General features: G+C 37.8%; 1 protein-coding gene across 1 annotated transcript; it reads left to right on the top strand.

Annotated features, from left to right (window-relative positions):
• The first annotated feature begins 7,783 nt into the window (after nucleotides 1–7,783).
• Nucleotides 7,784–22,730, top strand: LOC121428397 (transforming growth factor beta receptor type 3-like). The gene is made up of 10 exons (XM_041624997.1): nucleotides 7,784–7,980; nucleotides 8,573–8,865; nucleotides 9,477–9,654; nucleotides 10,970–11,262; nucleotides 11,660–12,039; nucleotides 12,359–12,566; nucleotides 13,500–13,662; nucleotides 14,730–14,777; nucleotides 15,370–15,471; nucleotides 16,449–22,730. Exons 1-10 carry the CDS (start codon nucleotides 7,869–7,871, stop codon nucleotides 16,685–16,687), a joined length of 2,016 nt encoding a protein of 671 aa, XP_041480931.1. The 5' UTR covers nucleotides 7,784–7,868; the 3' UTR covers nucleotides 16,688–22,730.
• Nucleotides 22,731–23,880: the final 1,150 nt, after the last annotated feature.

Consider the following 23,880-nt stretch of genomic DNA (forward strand, 5'->3'; position numbering starts at 1 on the left):
GGTACGCTTTCAACCTGTCTGGTACATGTACATGAAGGTCAACTGGAATGAGTTGGTAAATAATTTGATGTATTAAGTCATGTCCATGTTCTACTCCATTTGCATTAATTAGAAACTGGGTCAGATCTGTGTGGATATGTAATAATGAAAGTAATGTTGATTGAATTGCCATTGCAGGTTGCTCACAACAATCTATGTTGTCGAATGTTATTGACATTTGAATTAAACTTTAAAAAAAACATTGCAAAATGATTTAACTGACCCTTGCCAGATTTTATCTTGTTGCCTTTCAAATGTTTTTCAAATCCCAATCCTGGTTTCGAAATTCATTATGTATTATCATACATCAATTGCCACACTTGGTACCAGCAACTCTATACTTTTTTCTTAACATTTGATACAATTATTATTTTTTAAACAATTGTGTGAGTCTTGTTAACGGTCGTCTTCATGTAGATTGTGTTGAATAGCAAAAAGACTGGGAACATGTATCCAATGTTTCTTTTGATAAAATATAACAAAAAGTATGTATAAAGTCAGATGATTTTCTTATTACTTTTACGTAATAGTGGTACATATATACATTGTATATCACATTTATAATATTGCTCTCCAAAGTGATTTTGAGTAGAATCAACAGTAAAGTTAGCAATTAAAGAGGAATTCTAGTAGTTGCAGTAAACACTGATTTCATGAGAAAGTCTGTAAAACCAGGCTTAATTGTCAGTATATCATCAAGGATCTAGATCTGGTACCGTTACATAAACTGAACTTTGTGAAATCTTGAAATCTACGCTGAAAAATGTTCACACTGAAGACCACCAACACAGATAGGCACCTGTGGGACAGTGTATTATTATTGCTGGAATAAAGACCATACGGAAGTGACCGAATCCGCGCTCATTTTGCTTATTTCTCAGCAATTACATAATTTCTTCCAGAATCCTTTGGCACATATTTTTTATTCATACAAACAGACACTTGAGTGGTCATTATATTAGATTCTGTAAAAATTCATTTTGAGATCATTCCCAATACTGGAATTTATCTTAACTTAAATTTCACACCCCATCCCTTTTAAAGTATGTTTCGATAAACTTAGGTCATAAACTTAAATATCAAATAAGGAATAGGAGAAAGCAGTATTTATGTTGGTTGCTTGGTTATACTCATTTATTGGGGCGTTTGATAAAGAAAAGCACAAATATCCTGTTTTGCTTCTGTCATGAATAAGAAGATTAAGTGGATTTTCTCGACTTAATAGGCGGTTTCAGACCGCCTCGAAGTTCGCCAGTTCCAGGTATTTTGGTAATGTGAAAGCAAACTACGCGTAATTTCCCCGAAAGAAAATACCCGCTAAATAGTAGGTACTTGGCGAAATTACGAGAACTTTCGTGGGGATTTTTCCAAGGTCGCAGGTATTTCGGCGATGTGAAAGCAAATTACGGGAACTTTTAGCCCAGCGTGTCGTTGGGCGCGGCGGCGTGGGTGGCTGCTGGGCTAGTGATTTTGAATCTCCCGCCTTGCCTGCTTATCAGACCACACTGCGCATGCTCGTAACTTCGGGAACTTATCCCGAAGGATGTGTTTCGGGGCGGTGTGAATGCAGGAATAATTAACGGGTATTTTTTAGCTTTAAAAAGTTCTCGTAATTTAACGGGGATTCTTGTGATCGAGGCGGTTTGAAACCACCTAATGACTGAGAATCTGGCATGCATGCCACTGACTTCAGTTCCTGTTTGTTTACAGTCTTTTTTGTTGTTGTTTTCGAAAGATTCTTCAAGTGATTCTTATGTGCAAGGTTTTTGTTGCTCTTCATAGAAAGTACAGTTTTAACAAGAAATTCATGTCATTGACTCGATTTCTTTAAGAACGTTTGTGATTACATTAAGTTTTATACCCATTTTCAGTATATAATGTTTTTTTTTTGATAAAATTATTTTGCAAGAATGTCAACAGTAGTCCCACATTGTTTGATGCTCATCATTTGGGGACTGCTTTTCACATACAACTCCTTGCCTTAATCTGCACATTGGAAAAGCTTTAATGACATCGTTCTCACTACCTTACTAAAACTAGTTTAGTGGAAACTAGTTTTAGCGGTTCTTCGGGAAGTGATCTTCGCACATTTTGAGCGTGCTACACACTGTGTGTAGAATGCCTACGATGCGGTTTCGAATTTCGCGCGAATTGTGTCACCCCACTGAGACTGTTCCCATAGCAACAAGATCGCTTTACATGAAGTGATTTTGAAAACCACTTTCGGGTGACCAAATGGGAATGCTAGCAAAGCGATCTTCCAAACTGGTTTCCTGAACCGGTTTCCACTAAACTAGTTTTAGAAAGGGTAATGAGAACGGGTTTTTTTTTTTTACAATGAATGGGGATTTTCCAGAGCTCCTACTTTAGTTTCCAGGACTTTTTAGTTTCCAGAACATTTCAGGGGGCGAAATCGCCCCTAGCTCTCGTGTATTGTTACCCCTGATGCTCATGTAACAAGAAGTTCCTGGGACTCCTCCCGGTCCCCACCACCCCCCCCCCCCTTAAATTATTGTTGGAATCAATACAAGTTGAAATAGCATTGGACCAGGGAGGTAAAAATCTCTCATTTACGTCCAAGTTTGAACAGGATTAAGAAAATGGCCCATGTACAAAAATACAATTTTTCCCACTGTGGCAATATAGGACCTTTCATTAAAAAATTTGCTGAATATGCAAGTGCAAGACATGATGCTTTTATACCGGTATATAAAATTCAATATTCATGTATTGAGAGGAGGAGAGGGGAAAAAATGCTTGTTTGCGTTTTTATTTCTATGCGCTGAGCATCATAATCTGATTTATTTTTAAGGAACAAAGGGGTCCTTGAGATTATCTTGTTCTGGTCAGCAATTTTATTCAAGGTTGAATTTTCAATGATTTTGATAACCGAACTTTGCAGACGATAGATAGCAATAGATCGTTGGGGTAGTCAAAATCTAGTTATAGTTTTCAAAGAAATTAAGATTATTAAGATATAACTTCTTATACATTTTCAAACAATGTATATGTACATATCTTTCTATCTTAGAGTTTCACATTTTGATTTCATACAGTGATAACAATCCAAATCAGAAATGTGATGCTTTTTTGCCAATCAAATGTTTTTTTGTAAGTTTGAATTAACATTTGATTAACAACAAAAAGCATTAATGCAATAATTTGTTTTATATGATCTACTGTATATGAATATATACAAAACAGAATAAGCGCCGTAAGGGATACTTTTAATCTTAAATAATTTCCTAGAAAAATTGATCAGTAAATTGATAAATTGTTGATTCAATATATATTTGGACAGATCACAGTTAACATATCATAAAAATGTAAACAAAGACTTGTTAAAAAGCAGACATTGTATTTGTAAGCCCCTCGGGACACAATAGTAATCTTAATCATAGGTAATAAAAGAGATGATCAGGGTTTAGACGAATATTTCATTTTTGCCACATAATATAAAGTCATTCCCAATGAGATAAACTGAAAATAACTCAAGTGAATATCTGTGATATTAGAGACTTTCACATCTGCTTAAATAATTCAATCTGCATTTTGTACAAACTCCCGTGTACCAAGTATGACGTTAGATTTTCCAATTAAGTCGCGAAGGGCAATCAAATTATGCCAGCATCATCTTTCTCAAAGAAGGTGAATATGAATGCTTTATCCAGATCCAGATCATGCGTTGTACAACAACAAAAAATGGTTATGGCATGCGGTCAAATTATGTAATTAAAAAGTCATTTTGGGTATGACTCAAACCTACAATGTAAATGGTAAATTGCCGGTTCGTCTACTGCCAACTCGTCCGCTCACCAAATGGTGAAATGGAAAATGGTATTTTCATTTACTCTAATACCATTCCGTCTATCAACATTTTGTCGAAAAGCATTTGGTCCAATCATCACTTCGTCTAATCACCATTTCATCTATGACCATTTCGTCTCATAACCAGTTGGTGCAATATATTCATTTCATTTTCATTCATTTTGCACAATTAGCACTTAGTCCAGTTAGACCAATGGTGTATGGACTAAATGGCTATTGGACCAACTGGTTATTAGAGGAAATGGCATTTAGACCATGTGGTTAGTGGACGAATTGATGGTAGACCAAAAGATTGAAGATGAGTTGGCAATTGGACAAATGGGAAATAACCACCTAAAAATGGTAGGACTATCGCTGTTTGAGCATGTGATTGTTTTGTAACGTGGTTTGGAAACGTCCTTTCTCATGTCTGCACAAACGTCAAATGAAAATCAGTCTGTGAGTTGCATGCAACTCACAGAAGCGTGCGTCTGAGATTTGATTTTCATGACATATTGCAGTGCCAATCTGCGATTTTTGGTAGTTCAAGAGGTAAATGGAAAGCTTTCACGTACTAATTATGAATCATCCACATGAATTGCAAAGTAGGGAGGATTTCGTCCATTGTTGCAGACAAAATCAAAATGGGAGCACACCCCCCCCCAAAAAAAAATGACGAAACCAGAGGTCCTCTGGAGGCGGGTAAGTGATCGTTGGGCGGGCAGGTTTGTTCCCCATCCCCTGCAATGATCATATGGCAAGATGATGAACCACCAACCAATATCTCAGCCTTCATTAAACATCCGATGCATTGGCTCCGTTGATATTATCCTAGCGTTTACATAGTCCAATTTCTCATCTCAATTTTTTTGCGTCTGCCCCTCTGCATTATGCACAGACTCTGCTAAACCCTCTGTTGTCGGGAGACACTTGTACAGGATGCCCCAGTATATAAAAAAAATAATTTATAAGATGGGACCTAGCTCTTGTTACATGTAGATCTGCTATGTTATTCTATGCATAGCTGTTTTCCCTGTAGTGGGTGCTTGAATATTATTTAAGAAATATTAAATGTAATCTAGCTCTTGTTAGATCTGCCTTGTTACTCTATGCAAAGCAGCTGTGCTTTTTGTTGTCATCATTAGAGCAGGGAGGTGCAGTAAAAGTGATAAACCTTTTAGCTTTACTCAATGTGTTGATAATAATAACAATTGATTTAATTTTCATTCAGCGTATTCATGCAATATTCTAAATAGGGCCAATACTGTGGCAGGATCCCATATACATGTATGGACTACTGCAATACCACTATTTCTCAGATGGATATTGGTAACCAGTATACAAAACAGACATTATTTATAAATTAATCAGATAAAATTAAAGTACAGTATGAGAAATCTTGGTTCTATTCTTGATGAGATACTGCCTGGCTTTTCAACTTTATGTTTGTTTGTTTTTAAATGGCGCAGGGGGGGGGGTGGAGAAAGAAGGGGTAAATAGCAAACTGCTTTGAAAATGTGCAAGATAGCCCTTTTAACAGTTGCGAAAGAGGCAATTTAATTTGCTACTTGGTTTGGTTTTAAGTTTTCATTCTTAGGGTTCAGAAAAAAATTCATTTGGCACAAACAAAAATAGCACAGTATATTAAATAGTAATCTACCTTTTTTCCCTGGGTGTTGTCTAGACATTGCTATAAATTCTACCTTACCCTTGATCAAATCTGGGGTCATTTCCCGGAATGACCGAGACAGTGCCTCTTTATTGCAAAGTACCCTGCTTAGTTTGGAGATGATGTATCGTATGTTTTCATTCTATTGTGTCCAAGTCTTCAGTTTGCTGAGACTCCCTTTCTTTGCACCCTGTGTACATAAATTGGGTGTCCTTATAAAAGCAATTGATAACCATATCTGCCCTTCATCCATATCTACCCCGCTGCATTATGCATTGTGCCTCTTGAGCTCTCGAGGTTTGGCGGACATTTGTACACGGTGCCTCAGTAAAAGTACTTCACACTCCCATCTGCCCTAGTTGCTTGGCAAGCCTGTTACATAATACATGGTGCTTCCATGACATGCTTTTCAAACTAAAGTATCGCAACTCTGTACTATCCTTTACCGCATATTATCCTTTTCCCCGGACTATCCTTTACCCCAAATTATCCTTACCCCGGACTATCCTTTACCCCGGACTATCCTTTACCCTGGACTATCCTTTACCCTGGACTATCCTTTACCCCGGGTTATACTTTACCCCGGGCTATCCTTTACCCTGGGTTATCCTTTACCCGGGTTATACTTTACCCCGGGTTATCCTTTACCCTGGACTATCCTTTACCCCAGGGTATCCTTAACCCTGGACTATCCTTAACCCCATATCAACCCTGGACTATCCTCAACCCATACTATCTTTTTGTGGTTTCAGGCTGTCTTTCTAAACCTCTTACTATCCTTAACCGAGGAATATCCTTAACTCCATACTATCTTTTTGTGGTTTCAGACCGTCTTCCTTAACCATACACTTTGTGCTTGAGCTGGGTTAACTCTCAACTTCTGCACTGCTTGTGTATATTGATGATTTTGCCACACAGTGTACGTTTGTCAAATTTGGACTTCTGTGATTGGCTAATGCTTAGCCACGCTGTTTGGCCGGTTTTGTTTTAGACTCCAGCTCTTAGCACTGCAATTGTCCGGCTAAGGTGGCTTGCACCACAATAAGCCAGCAACTCTGCTTTTTAGCATGGCAGATAGTATCCTAACATTAAATGTAATAGCCCACTTTGGTAAATTGTAGTCTAAAAAACATGCTGCTTTTAAAGCTTTACCCCAAAATTTGGTGGGGGCTAAGACCCCCCCCCCCCCTTTAGCTCCACCTATTTCCAGGGGTTAAAGAAAATTGTTGTTATCTGAAAAGCATGTTATAGTTGTGTTGGACTTGAGCAATGTGCACGTGTCTTCATGTAGATTGTGTTTGCCCTCTTTTTAACCATTATCTGTGTCAAGCGTGCAGTGGTAGCAAGCAAAGATGCAAGTCTGGAATATATGTGCCCCTAATGAAAACACATGCATGTCTTGTTTACACTCAGTTTTGTGTCAAGCATGTTGTATTATTCATTTTAGTCTCTATACCTACTTTCCACCTCTCTCTTCTACAGCGTGTCTCAATAAAACAAAAACATCCAAGAGGCACTCCACAAAATTGTGGGGTTTTTTATCGTAAAATATTGCTCCCATTTAATTCATCCTTTGCTACATATTTCAGGGGGGGGGGGGTTGAAAAGAAATATTTCATACATATAGTTCTATTATCTGGGTCCAAGGAATTTTCGTAGACATAACTTTATCAAGTAAACAAGTATTGAGCAATCTGAAGTTAACAAGAACCAAATTGTTCTTCCATCAATGTGATTTCACATGGTAGTCACCTTGAGGAATATATTTTGCTGTATCATTGTATTATATTTGCAATTATTGAATTTGAATTATTATTATTTTTTTTGGGGGGGGGGCTGTGCATTTTAGATAAATAAAAGAGTATTTGTTGTATGCTCCAATCGGAACGCTAATATTGGTGATGCCCCAACACTTCTCCACACATTTTGTAGAGGTGTCACTTTATTATGATCGGCCGTCAAATAAGAAATGAGTAAAGATGCACGTTTATCACTTGGAAGCCTGATTTAGGCCTGCAATAATAGCAAAGCATAATTGGCCTCAAAGTCGGGTCGCAAGACCCAATTGAGCATACATACAAAATAGTTGGCATTTTGTGGGGTTTCAGGGTATGGCATGTACTTTATAAGGCAACATTTTAGTGCCTATTGTCAACTTGCCCATCCGGCAACACATACATATTTTGTTTTAAAGCTCCCATTTGAATGTCATGATTGTGCAGGTTTAGCATTGATTTTCTAGATAGTAATTCTATTTCTTTTCTTTTCTCTTTTTGCATTCATCCAGATTCCTACCAATTCCTCCGTTGTAAAACCAACCAACATTATAGTTCCCACGATATCAATAACTGAAATGCCTTCAGACGATGAGGCCTTACTTGAATGGGTCACTGCGACGTATTCCAAGGTCTGGACGTTCTCAAGTATAGGATCTGCCAACGTCATCAACCTTCAAGTTGGGCAAGGTATAACGGTCGTGCACCCTTCTTAAAAGCTTTTCCCCTGCTGAAATTTAATAGCCCTGAACTAAACTGAGCTTTGGTCCGGACTAAGCTTAACCATTGACTATCTCTTAGCATTTCACACCTCAAATTTCTCATTTTAGTCCTGTACCAGGGGCCAATCCCAGCTGTAGGTTAGCACATGCACAGCATAGACTGAAGAACGCCAAGCCGATAATGAATACATTGCTTGCTGCTGTTTTACTGGCTGAAGCTCAGTTGTCTCTGTTAACAAGACTCAGGAACTCTCCTAAACAGTTTTCCCCTGCTCAGCAGTGATATACGAAGATCATAAAGGGCTAAAGAAAGGCACTGCATTTTTTAAGTTAAATTTATCTGAATTGAATTTATTGGTGTATTTCATTTCTTTATTAGCTTTCAACATTCAAATCAGAAATACAGAAATACAAGTAATTGAAAAACAAAACAAAAAAACATGAACTATCTCAAAAATGGCTAATATTGATACAAACAAAGTAGAATAAACTCATCAGTTCTCCAAATAAACTCTATCTTCTCTACTCTTATTCATCCGCTTCATATCCAACCTTCCTAGATCCCAATGCACCCGAGGAGTGTAGGCTGACCCGCAACTACCAGCAGTCGCACATCACCGCCAGTCAGGTGGAACCTGTACGCATCGGCTACTGCAGCCCAGACATCAGTAGGGCCACTCAGGAGGTACACATCATCTGGCTCCTATCCCCAAGCTCCAGCGTCGTCGTCGAACTGAACGAAGTGTCGAGGAATGCAGCGTCCAAAAGGAGGATAGTGCTTGTTCTCCAGGCAGACACTCCGTTGGTGTGGAACGTCGTCAGCGACGCCAATATCAGGCATCTGACCATTGTGGTGAGGATTAGAACAAGGAGGAGGATGGTGGTGATGATGATGACAGTGACGATGAAGATAAGGATGAGGGTGATGATAACTGATGATGATGATGATTACAGTGATTGAGAAGGTTATGATGATGGTGATGGTGATGATGCTGCTGATGATGATGGTGATGGTGATGATGCTGCTGATGATGATGATCAATATGATGACGATGATGATGATGGTGATAGTGATGAAGATGATGATGATGGTGATGATGATGATGATGATGATGGTGATAATGATGATGGTGATAATGATGATGATGCTGCGGCTGCTGATGCTGCTGCTGCTGCTGATGATGATGATGATGATGCTGCTGCTGCTGATGATGATGATGGCTATGGAGAGGGGGATGATGTATTTTTGAAGAAGAGATGGTACTGTTCAAAGTGACAATGGTAAATTATCTCTAACAGAGTAGTTTCAGATAACAATTGGAAACCTGTGCATTTGACCATAAAACAGTGATTGACGCCTAGATTTTTTCCTCCAATATGTCTGCTTGTATTAGAAAATGTGATATTCTTTTCCGAAGTATTTAAATTTTCAAGCACTATCCCCCATTGTTTGAATCCACACAGAGCGACCACCAGGTCAACACAGAGGGGATAACATCAGCTCCTTTTGAAGTCCAAAAAGAGAATATTCCAACCAAGGTAGAGAACCTCTACTCCTGGGCCCTGGACAGGTACAGCGCCGTCGTGTCGTACACCGAGGCTGTTCTTGCCAACAAGTTTGATATCACAGTCGGAAAAGCAAGTAAGTTGAACAAAAATTCTCAGCTTTCCATTCTTAAAGAGAAATGCCAGTAGTTGCAGTAAACACTGATTTCATGAGAAAGTCTGTAAAACAATGCTTAATTGTCAGTATATCATCAAGGATCTAGATCTGGTACAGTTACATAAACTGAACTTTGTGAAATCTTGAAATCTATGCTGAAAAATGTTCACACTGAAGATCACCAACACAGAAAAGCGCACTTGGGACAGTGTATAATTATTGCTTTGAATGTCGGGCCACGACGCTTGACCCGAATCCTGTGCTTATTTGCTAATTTCTCAGCAATTACACAATTTCTTCCAGAATCCTTTGGCACATATGTTTTATTTATACAAACAGACACTTTGGTGGTCATTTCATTGGATTCTGTACGAACTTATTTTGATATCGTTACCACAACTTAAGTTCACGGTGGACTCTGAATGCAGGTCAGAATCAAATCAAGGGTGTAAGGTGTATAAAATTCAATGATTCATGTTACAGACAAAATGTGGACCGAGCTAGATTTTAATCCTGCGTCTACTGTCAAATGTACTATCAGGTTGTTTTACTGGTCAATGGCTCAGTCATTTTATTATTAGAAACAAACACCTCTGGGGCCTGTTGCATAAAACTTTTTACCTGAAAAAACTCTGGTAAAAACCGAAAACTAAGGTTAGTCTGATTTCTGCCATTGACTTTAGCACAGGGCAAAAACTCTGGTAAAATCAACCTGAGTTTCCTCAGGTAAAAAGTTTTATGCAACAGACCCCTGATATTATTCTGATTGTGAATATTCATGAGTTGTCCTCAGACACTAGAATACCAGTAGAAAGTTTTAGTTACTTGAGATGTTTCATCCCAAACCCGGGGGGGGGGGGGGGGGGGCTGATCTGTTTGCAATAAATTTGTAACACAAGAAGATTATGTGTTGAGACTTTTTTGTTTCCGAGTCTTGTGAATCTTTTGAGACCAAACTCGCAACACCCGAGCACTGATAAAAAAAATTGTTCTCAACTTATGTATGGTTTTTTATCTGCTGTCTACAAATTTGGGATGGTTTCATGATACCAGCCAGCCCCAGTCTACTCTTCTATTGAGTATACATTTAACCAGGGGTGTAGTCGAGGCGGGTACTTCCAAGTCCTGAGATTGCTAGAGAAAACCTTCTCTCATAGACTTTGTACACATGACTCGGATCGAGACCAAAGCCAAGGCCGACAAAATGTGACTTCGAGGCCAGTCTTTACTGCATCCTTTCTTTTAACATCACAAAACAAAACTTTATTAAGAAAATAATTTCTTTTAATTTCAGACATCTCCAGGCACACCCATCTCCTGTCCCCTGACCACGCGGGATCGACTTCCATCGATTGGCCCAACGACTCGCCCCACGTGGTCGTAGAGTGTCTGAAGAACAGTATCCGAGCCCTGGTACCCATGCAGGTGGCCCAGTACTACAACCTAAGCCCCGAAGACATCACCTTGGAAGACAGGCAGTGCACATCCATGGAGTACATGACCTTGGGCTTCATGTTGGATACACAGCTTAATGCATGTGGGACTACATCGGAGCAGCGGTTGAATAAGATGATATATCGTAACAGGGTAAGAAGGGACTCTTGAACATATAACTTAATCCAACAGTAAAATATGTTATTTGAACTTTTTAATTCAGTAATTAACCTAATGAAATAATGATTACTCAGGTATTGAATTCAGTGTTTGCTGGTATTTTTGGTTGAAGTTATCTATAATTCTTTGGTAGATCTGATTCATTTTAAGTTACTTTCACATTCATAATTAATGAATTAATGGTTTATTGATAGTTAATGCTTTGTATAGTGATACAAATGCTCCTGGCAAGGCCTGAATTCTTTGTGTTTGCAAGAACAAAGAAACCATATAGAGACATTAGAATAACCATTCACACTAGTAATCATACAATAAAAGTAATAAGCAAAGGACATATATGAAGTAAATATTTTGTCTCCTTATTTTCAAGGTGTTGTTCTTCAACGGGTCCCCTGAGGGAAGTGGCGCTGGCATCGAAGGTTCCGGTGTGAACCTCCTCAACGATGAGTATGTCGATGACGAGGACTCCAGCCTGCCGTTCTACGCATCGTCCATCGAGTGCGAGTTCCTGCACGGACCCACGAACACCAACAACGACATGACCAACAACCATGTGACCCTCCACATGGATATGTACGAGACGCCGCTCTTCCAGAACAAGGTGGTCGACTTCCCGGCGCCGCTCCAGGACCATTCCAGGTTGTACTTCCAGGTCGGGGTCAGCGGAGGACAGCGGAGACACGAGGTGGTCATCAACCAATGCTGGATCCAGGCGGCAAATGAGATCGTTCATTCCCTTATTGATTTCAGGTAGAGTGTCTCATAAGTATATAGCCAGTCAAAATACTAACCGCTTGCAATTCCCTCTCATGGGAATTACATTATAATTTACAGACACCTGAAAAGTTCTGCTTTTACTAGAATCTATAAAAGCTCTATTTTTCGACATCTTGTATTGTAATGATGGTGACAATAAGTATATATAATGCACAATTTTTTATGAATTATCTCTCAAAGCACTATATATACATGTACAAGAGACAAAAGTGAATGGAAACAGTCAAATTTATCAACATAAAAACATTTATAAGCAAGAATGTAAAATAATATGATAATTTCCTCACCACAGCTGCCCCGTTGACCAGACCATCATCTTCCATGAGTTAAACCCCAACTACGTGAGCCTAGATCCCCAAGAGGATGGGGACCTGAAGCGCTTCAGTTTCCAGGTTCACTGGACACGGGAGACCTTTGGCCTTCATACCTTCGTCAGCTGTAAGCTCAGTCTGTGCAGTAAAGACTATAATACGGTGGACGAGGAGAAGGGTATTCCGGTGGTAAGTAGAAGCAGACTTGCCCAAGCCTTGTGCCTGGTGTACCGCTGTGCATTTTTGCGCTCGTAGAAGGTAGCCAATCTCACTAAGGCCTAAAAAAATGGGTTGTTCAATTTTTCCCATGGATGATGTTCTACTGCTTCATTTGCCATTTAAAAAAAGAAAAAGGATAAAGGCAAAATGGAAACATTGGGTCGGTAGGCACATATTTGGGGGGTCGGTTGAGTTACGGCAAACTAAAATTTTCATTTTTTGTGGGGATGCTAATGTATAGGAAATTTCTATTCTACATATTAAACTTATGACACAGTGTGACGTCGCATAATTCAGGCCGTTGAGAAGCTCAAAGCCTATTGATACAGTTTTCATTTACCCAATTCATTTCTTACTCCAGTCTTGGTCTTAAACGTTCATTGTAAATGTTAATTTATTCCATTTATGTCAATGGTCCACATTTTTGTTTGATTTTGTTCATTTTTTACCACGAGCTTTAAATGATATACCAGAGAAATCAAAACAAATAGTGAAAATTTCTACACACATTTGCTAATTTTTGTGCTTTCATTTGGGGTTTCGACTCACAATTATATGAAAGAAAATTAAGCCTTACAATCCTTAAATTGACTGTTCCGACGCTTGGACATTAATATTCGAATTAGCAATCATATTAGTTGCAATTACAAGTCATGTAAATATTTTCATATTCTTTGAGAATGTTGTGTACAACAATAAATGACTCCCCCCCCAAAAAAAAATAATTAATATATAAATAAAAAGATAAGTAAATGAGCAATGACCATAATGATAATGAATAACAAAAAAATTGAAATAACAAAAAGTAAATGAAAAAAGAAAAAAAACAAACTATTTTTTGTTGCCAATTTGCAGCAGAAAGATTTATGTGTGATCTTTTTTCACTTCATTCTATCTTGACAGTGTTCAACACTAGAAGCCCTTCAGCAAGCCTGTTCGGGAAACCCGGGAGTTAGGGTTGGCCAGCAGCTGACCACTGGACCAAGCAAGACGCTGGAGATTGGTCCTTTACTAGACAGCTCAATAGAAATACCTGTAGTGGATAGTAATGATATAGATAATGAAGGTAATTGATGAGGATGGGGATGATGGGGGAGGGTGGTGGTGGTGATGGTGCTGGTGGTGGTGGGGATGCTGGTTGTGGTGGTGGTATTGAGGAGAAGGAGGAGGAGGATGATGATGATGATGACAGTGGTGTAATTTTGGTGGTGGTGATGATGGTTGTAGTGGTGATGATCACGGTGGTGGTGGTGATGGTAGTGATGATGTTGATGATGATGATGATGATGGTTGTAGTTGTGATGATCGCGGTGGTGGTGGTGATGGTGACCGAGTCTAGAGTATTGATATGTGCGCAATGATACTGCATGGTTCAATCTGCAATTTAATAACAGAATAAACAATACTTGTATAAGCTGAATTGACAACATGTCATGACACATATAGACAATGTCTACAGATTTCCAAACAGGCAAATAACGTCGACTTAACTGCGTTTCGGTTTACATGGCTTATGACAATGAATATCACCACGTGCCGGAAGCCGCCAAATTCAAATTGCTTGCCTTTCATACACAACTACTGCCACTTCTACTACGTAATGCATGCATGTACATGTATACAGCGTTTTCGTTTGAACAATTCACTCGGCCTACATAACTTGGACACATTGATTTCATTACTTAACAATATTTCAGCATGCCACTCAGCTTATCTGATAATAAACTTCAAAATAAACAAAATAATACTTACATCATTGGGGTCGTATCACAAAATTAAAGAACTTTAACAACAACTATGAACAAGCGACACGCTTCCCATGACTGGACAAAATGCAATACGCCCTCAATCGGTAGATTCAAATCTAAATAAAAATTTATTTACTAGATGAAACAAAGAGTCATCAAAACAAATTAGAAATTATTAAAAACTTTGTTCTGTACATGACATCGGTTGTTAATGTTGATGATGTTGGAGGTGGTGCTGCTGATGATTATACTGGTTATATTTGGTCGTTGTGATGGTGAAAGGTAGTCTTCTTGTAACTTAATACCAAGTTCAGATTAACACCAATCCAAGTACCTATATATTATACTGTTTCTAACATGATTTCTAACTTTTTTCCTTATCCAGTAAATGTAGGAAATTCAGCATGTCTAGAAGGAAACAGTGCTGAAACAAGTAAGTGAAAATATGACCGTAGTTGGAAACTTCTTTATTATTGAAGTCAAATTATTACATTTGAAAATCAATTTCATGGACTTTTTTAAAAATTCATATTCTATTTAGTTTCAGAGAATCAATCACATAGAAGTAAACTAAGCTAAAAGAAACAGAAATAGCATTACTTATGGTGTTGTCAGAAATCAATTGACTAAAAGGGTATAACAATGAGAGTATATAGGTCTGAGGGTAATGGTTACTTGTCAAAACAATTGAATGTTACCAGATAAGTGATTGTGCAGTATGCACATCTCATTATTTTCTCCTTATTTCTTGAAGCTCCTGCTCAATGTCTTCTACACTCAATCAAGTACTTGTGAGAGTTAATGTTGATCAATTTTGATGAGCTATTTAACATTTTAAAGCTTAGGATGCATTTTTTTTCAAGCTCAATGAAAATCTCAAAATTCATTTTGGGCGACTTATTGTTGGTTTTGGGTTGACTGTTAACAATTTTTTTTTTAAGGGCTGTGACATTAACAGGTGGGAAAGGGGAAAGAGATCTTCATCATCTAATTTGCTTGTTTTGTGTGATTATGTTTTTGTTTAGTTTCAGGTTTAGGTGCAGGGCCAGCTGCAGCTATAGCTTTTGCAGCATTCACCATCGGCGTACTACTTACAGCATGCCTGTGGTTCATCCATGCACATACAGGTAAGAATATACCCACTGCATATAATCATGGCGATAGGCTTGTGTTGAAATCCCACCGCTGCCACCAGGGGGCAGTAACACAAAGCTTAGCAATGATCGTAGAACATTTTTTGATGATTGGTTGCATTGAGTACAATGTACAATCAATCGTGAAAATCAAGCGTACAATCGATCGCTACCATTTGTGTTACTGGACCCAGGACGAGTGGTCAGTAAATCTACAACCGCTTTGTATTTTCCGTTTGGTCTCATCATACCTAGGCCCCATCTAACAAAGAGTTGCGATTGATCCAATCAATCACAACTATGGAAATCCAGCAACGTCAGCATCTAAAATGCATATTTGTCCAAACGATCTTCTAGATATATGTCTATTTATGTATTCATCTTTTTCTTGGAAATTAAGGGGACTTCTCTTTGCTTACAAAGGACCTTGTAACTCTTTGTCTAAGACGGGGCCCTGGTCAAGTGATCACTTGACCTACAATCTCTTTGTCTACTTGCTATTTGGTCTCATCATACATGGTCTAATTCTAGTCTGTCTGCCAACCATTTCTTCTGTTGCATTGTATTGAATTTTCCAATACTTATTATACAAATCAGATTTCTTTAATAGTAGGCCCATAATATCAATACAGTGTACTTGATTTAGATCAGGTTGGAATGTTGGGTGATAATCTTTTGAAGATTGCAATTTATATATTTTGTTTATTCACTGTTCATCAGTTTGGAGAATGCAAAAACTTGGCAAGGCAGCCAGTTTTTATCAGTGCACGCAAGCCAATCTAATCACTTTGAAGTTCACATCCTACCGGGTACCCATTTAACACCTGGATGGAGAGTGTGCCTTGCCAAAGGACATTAACGCCGGGTGGGATTTGAATGCTCGACCCTTGGTTCAGGAGTCGGGTGACTGAACCACTGCACCACAACATCTCCACTAAATCATTTTATCTACATTTTAAATCTATTTGCAGGTCCGCGGAGAGAGATCCCTGGATCACCTCGTACATTAAGCTCACCCAGTTCACCTTTGATGAACGGTCACATACCAAATGGACATTTACCGAACGGGGGGCCTATGGTGGCCCGACAGCGGCCCCCGCCGGCGCCCGCCCCAAATGGACCACTTCACATACCCTTAGCGAACGGTATGAACCCTAACATGATCCCCGCGCGGGGACTTATCAACGGACCCATCGGGGAGTCAGTATGAGAGTGACCAAACATGAACTGCCGCGTGTGCAGCTTTGGATCAGTGCTAAAATTGTTAGTGTGAAATGGAGCTCTGTGAGAGTGTATTTCTCCACATTGTTGAGGAGAGCATTCGCACCGGAGAGTCGAGTTTGAATATATATATATTCAGTTGAATCCACCGTGGCATAGCTGAAAGGATAATCAATGTGAAAGGGGCATTTTGAAGCGACCGACGCGAAGGATTCGATGCTTCTGAGACGAGTGGAGCAAAAAGTTTGCAATAGAATGGAAAGGACGATCATCGAAACGGGTCAACCTTCTCATAGATCAGCTTCGCACGATGTGAATGGACCAGGTGATATTCCTGTATAAATGCATGCAGAGTTTTTCACATATGACATAGTAGACTAGGCAATCCTGTGGAAACGCATATAGGAGCCTGGTGCAGTCAGTTGTGAAGAGTTATGGGAAGGATGACAGGTAAAACAACTCAAGTGTCCGCTTGCTTCCAACGCCAATATGGAACCTGTTCAGATATATTCTATCCAAACCGTTGAAGAACTCGATTGAATTGACCCTCCTTGCTTTCAAATGTAAATAGGACCATCGATGGAGGTGCTGAAGATTTTGACATCTTCGAACATGTACAGCAGAACGATACGCAGAAGAAAATTTTATTGGACTATTTTCCCTGTCTCTTCGTTTTTTTACGCAAAAGAAAAAGTTTCACAGTACAGCACTTGTCGCCTACGCAACGCGTAGTCAGTGTGATAAAAAAACTGAAAGTGTGATTTATGTTACAAAGCAAATGTATTGTGATATTTATGTGTCTCTGTCTGTTTACCATTGTACTTTTATCAAGTGCTGTCTTATGCAATATTTTTTTTTCAGCACAATATAGTGAAAGCCATTGGTTAACCTTGATTTCCCTGTTCAAAAACCTGAGCAGTAACGTCCCATTTGTCACCTATCTCTGTGATGATCTATAAAAATGAAGCCCTGAAAAATTTCATCCGAATTTCATTATTCAGTGCGTAAAAAAGTGAAAAATTACGTGACTGGTTACACCATCCCAATTTTATTCCATATGCTACATAGTGTAGGTTTCATGGTACACCATGTATCTTTCTTGGGCTAGTGTTGGTCCTGAAAAGGACTACCCAAACATGGTGTACCGTGAAACCTACTACTCTATTCTTCTTCGCCATGGAAATCTTCAGAAGTTACATCATATGCTACATGTGTTACATTTAGACTCCCCAGGAGAAAATTAAATGATTTTTCTGTCACAGATCTACTGGCGTGGTCCATTTAGGTCCGCAGGTAGAAGCCGTGTATAGAGTCAATTGTTGATGCTCAACCTGGGGCAAAACTATCCTAGATAAAGCATGAACGAGCGACACTTGATCATGATCCGGGGATCGCTGAGTAAATCCTTGTTGGTCCGTGTTTGTATGTGACCGGGGCTTTGTATTGACTCTGATTCACCCAAAATGTTCCTGAAAACGGTGACAATTTGCAGAAGTCACCTTGCTCTAAAATATTAGCAATCTGCCTTGTCCTCATGTTATTATTGTCATCAAGATTTTGTTTTTTTTTAAATGAGCCAGCCTCATGACTGATTTGGGTTTTGATTGCCTTACATTGTGTTTTTTTTTCATCATAGCATTATATGAATAACTACAGCAAGACCTGTGTCATGTCCTTAAATGAATCTATTGTATTGATTGCATCAATTCACTTTTCCTTTTTTTTTGTTTTTCAGAAAAGATACGATGCAATATCTAAATGTGTGTAACCCTATACCATTCAGTATTATTCCCTCTAAGCTGAACCGTTACACTCATATCGTGATCAATTGTTGGTATTTAATGGTTGGTGACTTGTACTTATTCTTACCATGCTTTTTTGTTTTGTAATTAGTTACCCTGTACCTATCCTCTTGCATTTACTATTGTATACAATGCATCGATTCCTTTGACAATGCAATTGAAATCACAATGGAAAACTAAGAGGCTTTTGTCGAATGTTGAGGGACTTGGACAGCAGATTATCCGAAGATTTGCACCGGACGGACAATTGCAAATATGCCGTTGTCCAGAGTCAAGAGATTCCGATGCTGTCCCGGTCCACCAACTTTCGGCAAAAGCCTCTCAGCGCTCCATTGTGATTTGACTTGCATTTTCAAAGGACTTGGTGCGTTTTGGAGAGTTTCCCCGTAGTAAATACGAAAAGCCTGGAATACAGATCGTGGTTGCCCAGTGATAATTTGATGTGTCTGATAGCTACATATCATGTGACAGCGATATTTCTATATCAGGGAATTATTTTGAAGATGAGATATGAAGAATTCATATATATATTACTGGAAATAAAATTAATCCCACCTACTGCTTCAGATCTTTGGTCAAGTATAGTTGTTGTTTTTTCATCTTTCTCTTGAAAACTGAAAAAGATTATGGAAATTAGCCAAAGGGTATCGCATAGTTGGGCGCATTTGCGAAAAAAGGTATTGAAAAATCTGTGCATTTAGGTTAAAAAAACGTGTTTTATTCAAGTTCATTTGTGAAATTAGTTCATTAAGATATATGTGTTCTTGATAAGGATGTTATCTCAAACCCAGGTTTAATTTTGTTGAGTAAATCTATCAACTGGACCAAATATGAATATGAATTAACCTGAGACAAACTGTAAGTCTGTTTGCATGTATTTGACAGACAACTTTTGACATTCTCTGATGAGAAACTAGATGCGACCAAAGAGTTACTTGAGCTAGCTCATATTTCTATACTCGTTAGAATGCATTTCTTTGAGTAATTTATACTCCTTCACTTTTGTAGACTGCCTGTTGTGAATATTAATTGTTTTTATCGTGAATAAATTCCACCAAGTTTTAAAATTGGAATAGCTCAAGTGGAATTTTACACATTTTATTTCATCTCGGACAATTACTATGAATTATACACGGTTGAAAATAGAAGGACACTGTTCACCTTCAATCTAGCAAATCATAAAATTCCTAAACTGCCTCAGGACATGGGTTCAATTCTGAGTTGTGTCTTTCGGACCGTGACATGAAAGGTCAGTCCCAGACATAATAAATCATGTCTCAAATGTAAACTGTCTGTTAAAACTCAATTACACATACTTGATAAAATGATTTTTCCCAGCATTTGTATGGTGCCACATAATTTAATAACATAAAAAACACAGATTTTGTTCGCATATAATTGCCAATGCTACTGCATATTTGTTTTTGAAAGTGTTTTTGAAAGATTTTATCTATAAATAATTTTCATTTCTATTTTGGTTTCTTTTGATTTCATATTGTGACCAATGAACTATGATGTACACTTGTCAGTGTTTTATGTGCAAGCTACCTCACTTTTGATTTATATACATATATTTTCAAAACTTGTCAGAAAAATCAATGATCAAATTTAGAATATGCCAGCAGCGCTTCATAAGTTTTAGATATTCGAAGATGAATTTCATAAAATTGTAAAAAAAAAAATCAAATTTAAGATATGCCAATAGTTCTGGAATTTGTAACTGATTAAGCTCCCGCTGCCTCTTGCATTATCTAATATGTGCAAATCTTTAATTTGAAACTTGATTTCACGATGATTCTAAATTAGTTGTGATAAAACAAGAAATATCATGAAAGTTATCTGTGTTTTTAGTCCGAGCTTCATACCACTCTAATTTCTCAACCACAACCAGTTTTGTGCATCAATCACATTGTATCACACATATTTTCATATAGGTGCATAGCTTTCCAACCAAAGTAACTAGTACCCCAATGATGTATGACTGTTGCACCACTAGGAGTATAAACCTTCAATCATGTCATTTATTTTTGTATCAAACTACCAATAACATATTTATTTAGTGTTGCATTTTTGTTATGTCTGTTGTTTTTTTTACAATCACTTACATGATTTGATTTCCTCTATGGTGCATAATATTTTAAGTATTTTTTTTTCTCAATGTTTCTGATTGTGTTATTTTTCTTTATGTATGTGTCTTATTAGGTTCCATGATGTTTACTCCGGCGACAATTGCTCCGATAGAAAATCTGCGCATTGACCAAAGCATAAAACCTAACATCCGAAACTAAATAAACCCTAATCATTACCTTTACATTACTAGTATTCTTAACCGAAAACTCTATTACAATCCTAGTTCTAACCCTTTGCCCTCGGAGGTTAAAGACCGGAGCAGTTGTCACAGGAGCAAATGTTGTTTCACGGCTGTCACCATCTTATTCATCTTTGGTCTATGTTTTTTTTTCTTTGAAGACTTGATGAGATGATCAAGGGCTGACATATTGGGGAGCATTTCATGGATTCACCACCATTATAAGCTACCGAAATCCTTGCCTCTGATTGGCTCAGAGCAGATTTGTGAACCCTTGATATGTTACATGTTAAACTGCCACAAGAAAATACACTTTTTATATATGTGTAAGTGAATGGAAACTGCCTGGAGTATATTTCTTGTGTCTGTATTCAATTCAATACCCAATCCACTGATGTGCTATAATTGCTATCTTGTCAGTGAATGTAGCCCTATCATATAAACAGTATTAGACTTTATTATTGTTGGATTTATTAGGATAAACTTAATTCTAAGATTTAACTGGATAGAGTCACTCTGCCAATAAAAGACAAAACACACACAGAAATCATCAATAGGTGTTGCAATATGTAACTTATGTAACATGATCCTGTGTATCAACAAGTCACATACTCCCCTGGTAGTAATACTTTCAAGTTAATGATGAACATGTAAATATCACATTGTCCGAAATTAAGAACTCGGGTGTGTGAAGATGTGTAAAATTTAGAGTGAGTTACTTCGCTAAATTCTTGAACCAGTGGCGTAGTCGGCAAAGTGTTTCTTCAAAGTCAAAACGAAGGAAAATTATCATATTCCTGACTTGGGTATTGAATTGAATATTGCCCCGGGCCCCGTTTCATGAAGCTTGTTATCAATCTCAATGTATTAGCTTTTGTTATAAGCTACCAAAATCATGGAATCTGATTGGCTTAAAGAAAGGATATTGAAAGTAAACTTTTGTGACAGGGCCCCCAATGTCTTCACTTAGGCTATGTATGTTATATGCGTTTAAGCATATATTATTGAACAAGTGGGAAAAGAATTACAATTTCTGTTTCTTAAGTAATTCAACTGCTGCAGTTTATCACTGCCTGATTTGAGCCCTGGTACATAGAAGGATACAATCGATTTGAAAATTATTAAGTGTAACTTCAATCAATGACAGAGTATGTGCAGAAAGTTACAACCTTTTATTGTTGATATTGATTGTATGTCTTCTTGATTCAGGTCCAGATCCGGCAAATCATGGATATTCTTTTTTTTTTATTTTACATGCTAAATGTACTGTTTCACCTGCCAAGTTCTATTCTTATTACTGTCTTTTGATGCATTGAGATGAATGCATTTTACATATTATTGAAATATTCATTCCATTTTTGCATGTAAACTGCTCCGTGCATTGAATCTCAATCTCGGTGTTGGACTCTACGTGAGTATTTTTTGTTTCCAATTCAGTCTGTCATTTTTTTTCTCTCTCTCTCCATACCTCTGTCCAAACACCTCATTCTGTTCCGTTTCCATCTTTAATTTATTCCAAACTTGTCACTTTCTTCCTTTTTCATTCTCTCTCTCTTTCCTCCTTCAAGAGATCTACTGAGTTGTAACCCCTCTTTACTGTTCCTTTTCTTTCTCACTAGTAGTATCTCACTTTCCTTCACCCCCTTTCTCTCCCAAGTATTTTTTATGCTAGACCATACATTCCCCCCTTTTTTCTCTCTCAATCTGTCTTCTCCACTCCCCACCCCCCCCCCCTCTTTTCCTCATTAATTTCTTATCTCTCTCTCTCTCTCTCTCTACTTTTATTTTTGTGAATATATTTGTTTTGTGATACGAGGCAGCGTGAAAATGTATTACCATGAATGTTTTGTAACGTGTTCTATGGTAGTAATGTGTAGATGTCATATTTTTTAACAATAAAATGTCTGAAATCTGCAAATGAATCCAAACAAGTGTCTGTCCTTCATTTTCCTCCATTATAGTGATGATAATTATGACATGATTTTTTTTATATTCAAATTCAGATTCAAAATAAAATTAAAATTCACCTATTTCAAATTTGAACATGTTAGCTTGTATGAAAACAGAATATTCAAACAATAATATCAATGAAAGCTTGAGAATAGTACTGTTGGACAAACAAGAGTTCTGAGCATTTGATTTAGAAATCACTAATGCTATGGAGAGCCTCACATTGGCAATACGACAAAGAATTGCGATGTCACTGAAAAACAACTCGCCCCTTTGTACCCTGAACATATATATGTAGACAGAAACATTTATTTTGGCTCATTTTAATGATAATACAAACTCTTTTCATGATATATGACATTGTAATAAAAACTCAATTGCATATCCTATGATAAAAAAAAACCTGGGTCCCGTTTCATAAAGACTCTTCATGATAGCAAATGCACACTTTCTATAACAAATTTATTATTAGCCAATCAAATTGAAGGATTTCAGTAGCTTATAACAAGTTTTATGAATTGGGACCCTGGTATGCGTATAGGCTTGATGAAAGTGACAAATTAAAGTAAAATATTTAGTAAAGTAACTGGGGAGGTATACATTTTAATCTGACATCACCACACTGCAAAAACTCTGGTGTTGATTTAACACCAACCCGGAATCTATGAATGTCCACACCAGAGAAGTGTTAAACACCGGTTTCGTTTTGGTCTAACACCATATAGGTGTTTATACAACACCAATTGGTATTAAAACAGCATCGGTTCGATTCCAAAGTGGTGTTTCAACACTTCTCTGGTGTGGACATGTATATAGATTCCGGGCTGGTGTTAAATCAACACCGGAGTTTTTGCAGTGCACTGATCCGAACATTATGTGTACAGAAGCAGTGGGCATCATACATATCACATGATCACGGTGATCTCAACTCAAATGATCGTAACGTTCTCATTATTTGTTCAATTTCGTCAATTTCAATTTGAACGACTGGTGATCCTTTGATATTCACTATTAATTGTTCATTGGTGATAATTTAGCGCGTATAAAGGCAACCGCACACCTTATACGATTGGTCTGCCACTTAATTTTGGAATGAAACGTAGTAGAATTTGGTGCTGATAT

Source organism: Lytechinus variegatus, chromosome 15 (genome assembly GCF_018143015.1).
Source record: "Lytechinus variegatus isolate NC3 chromosome 15, Lvar_3.0, whole genome shotgun sequence".
In the NCBI taxonomy this organism is placed as follows: domain Eukaryota; kingdom Metazoa; phylum Echinodermata; class Echinoidea; order Temnopleuroida; family Toxopneustidae; genus Lytechinus; species Lytechinus variegatus.

Coding starts and splice junctions, on each gene's coding strand:
- LOC121428397 (XM_041624997.1), top strand. CDS start 7,869: ATGCCTTCAGACGATGAGGCCTTACTTGAATGGGTCACTGCGACGTAT. Junction 9,655..10,969: donor TATCACAGTCGGAAAAGCAA/GTAAGTTGAACA, acceptor TTTTAATTTCAG/ACATCTCCAGGCACACCCAT. Junction 12,040..12,358: donor CATTCCCTTATTGATTTCAG/GTAGAGTGTCTC, acceptor TCCTCACCACAG/CTGCCCCGTTGACCAGACCA.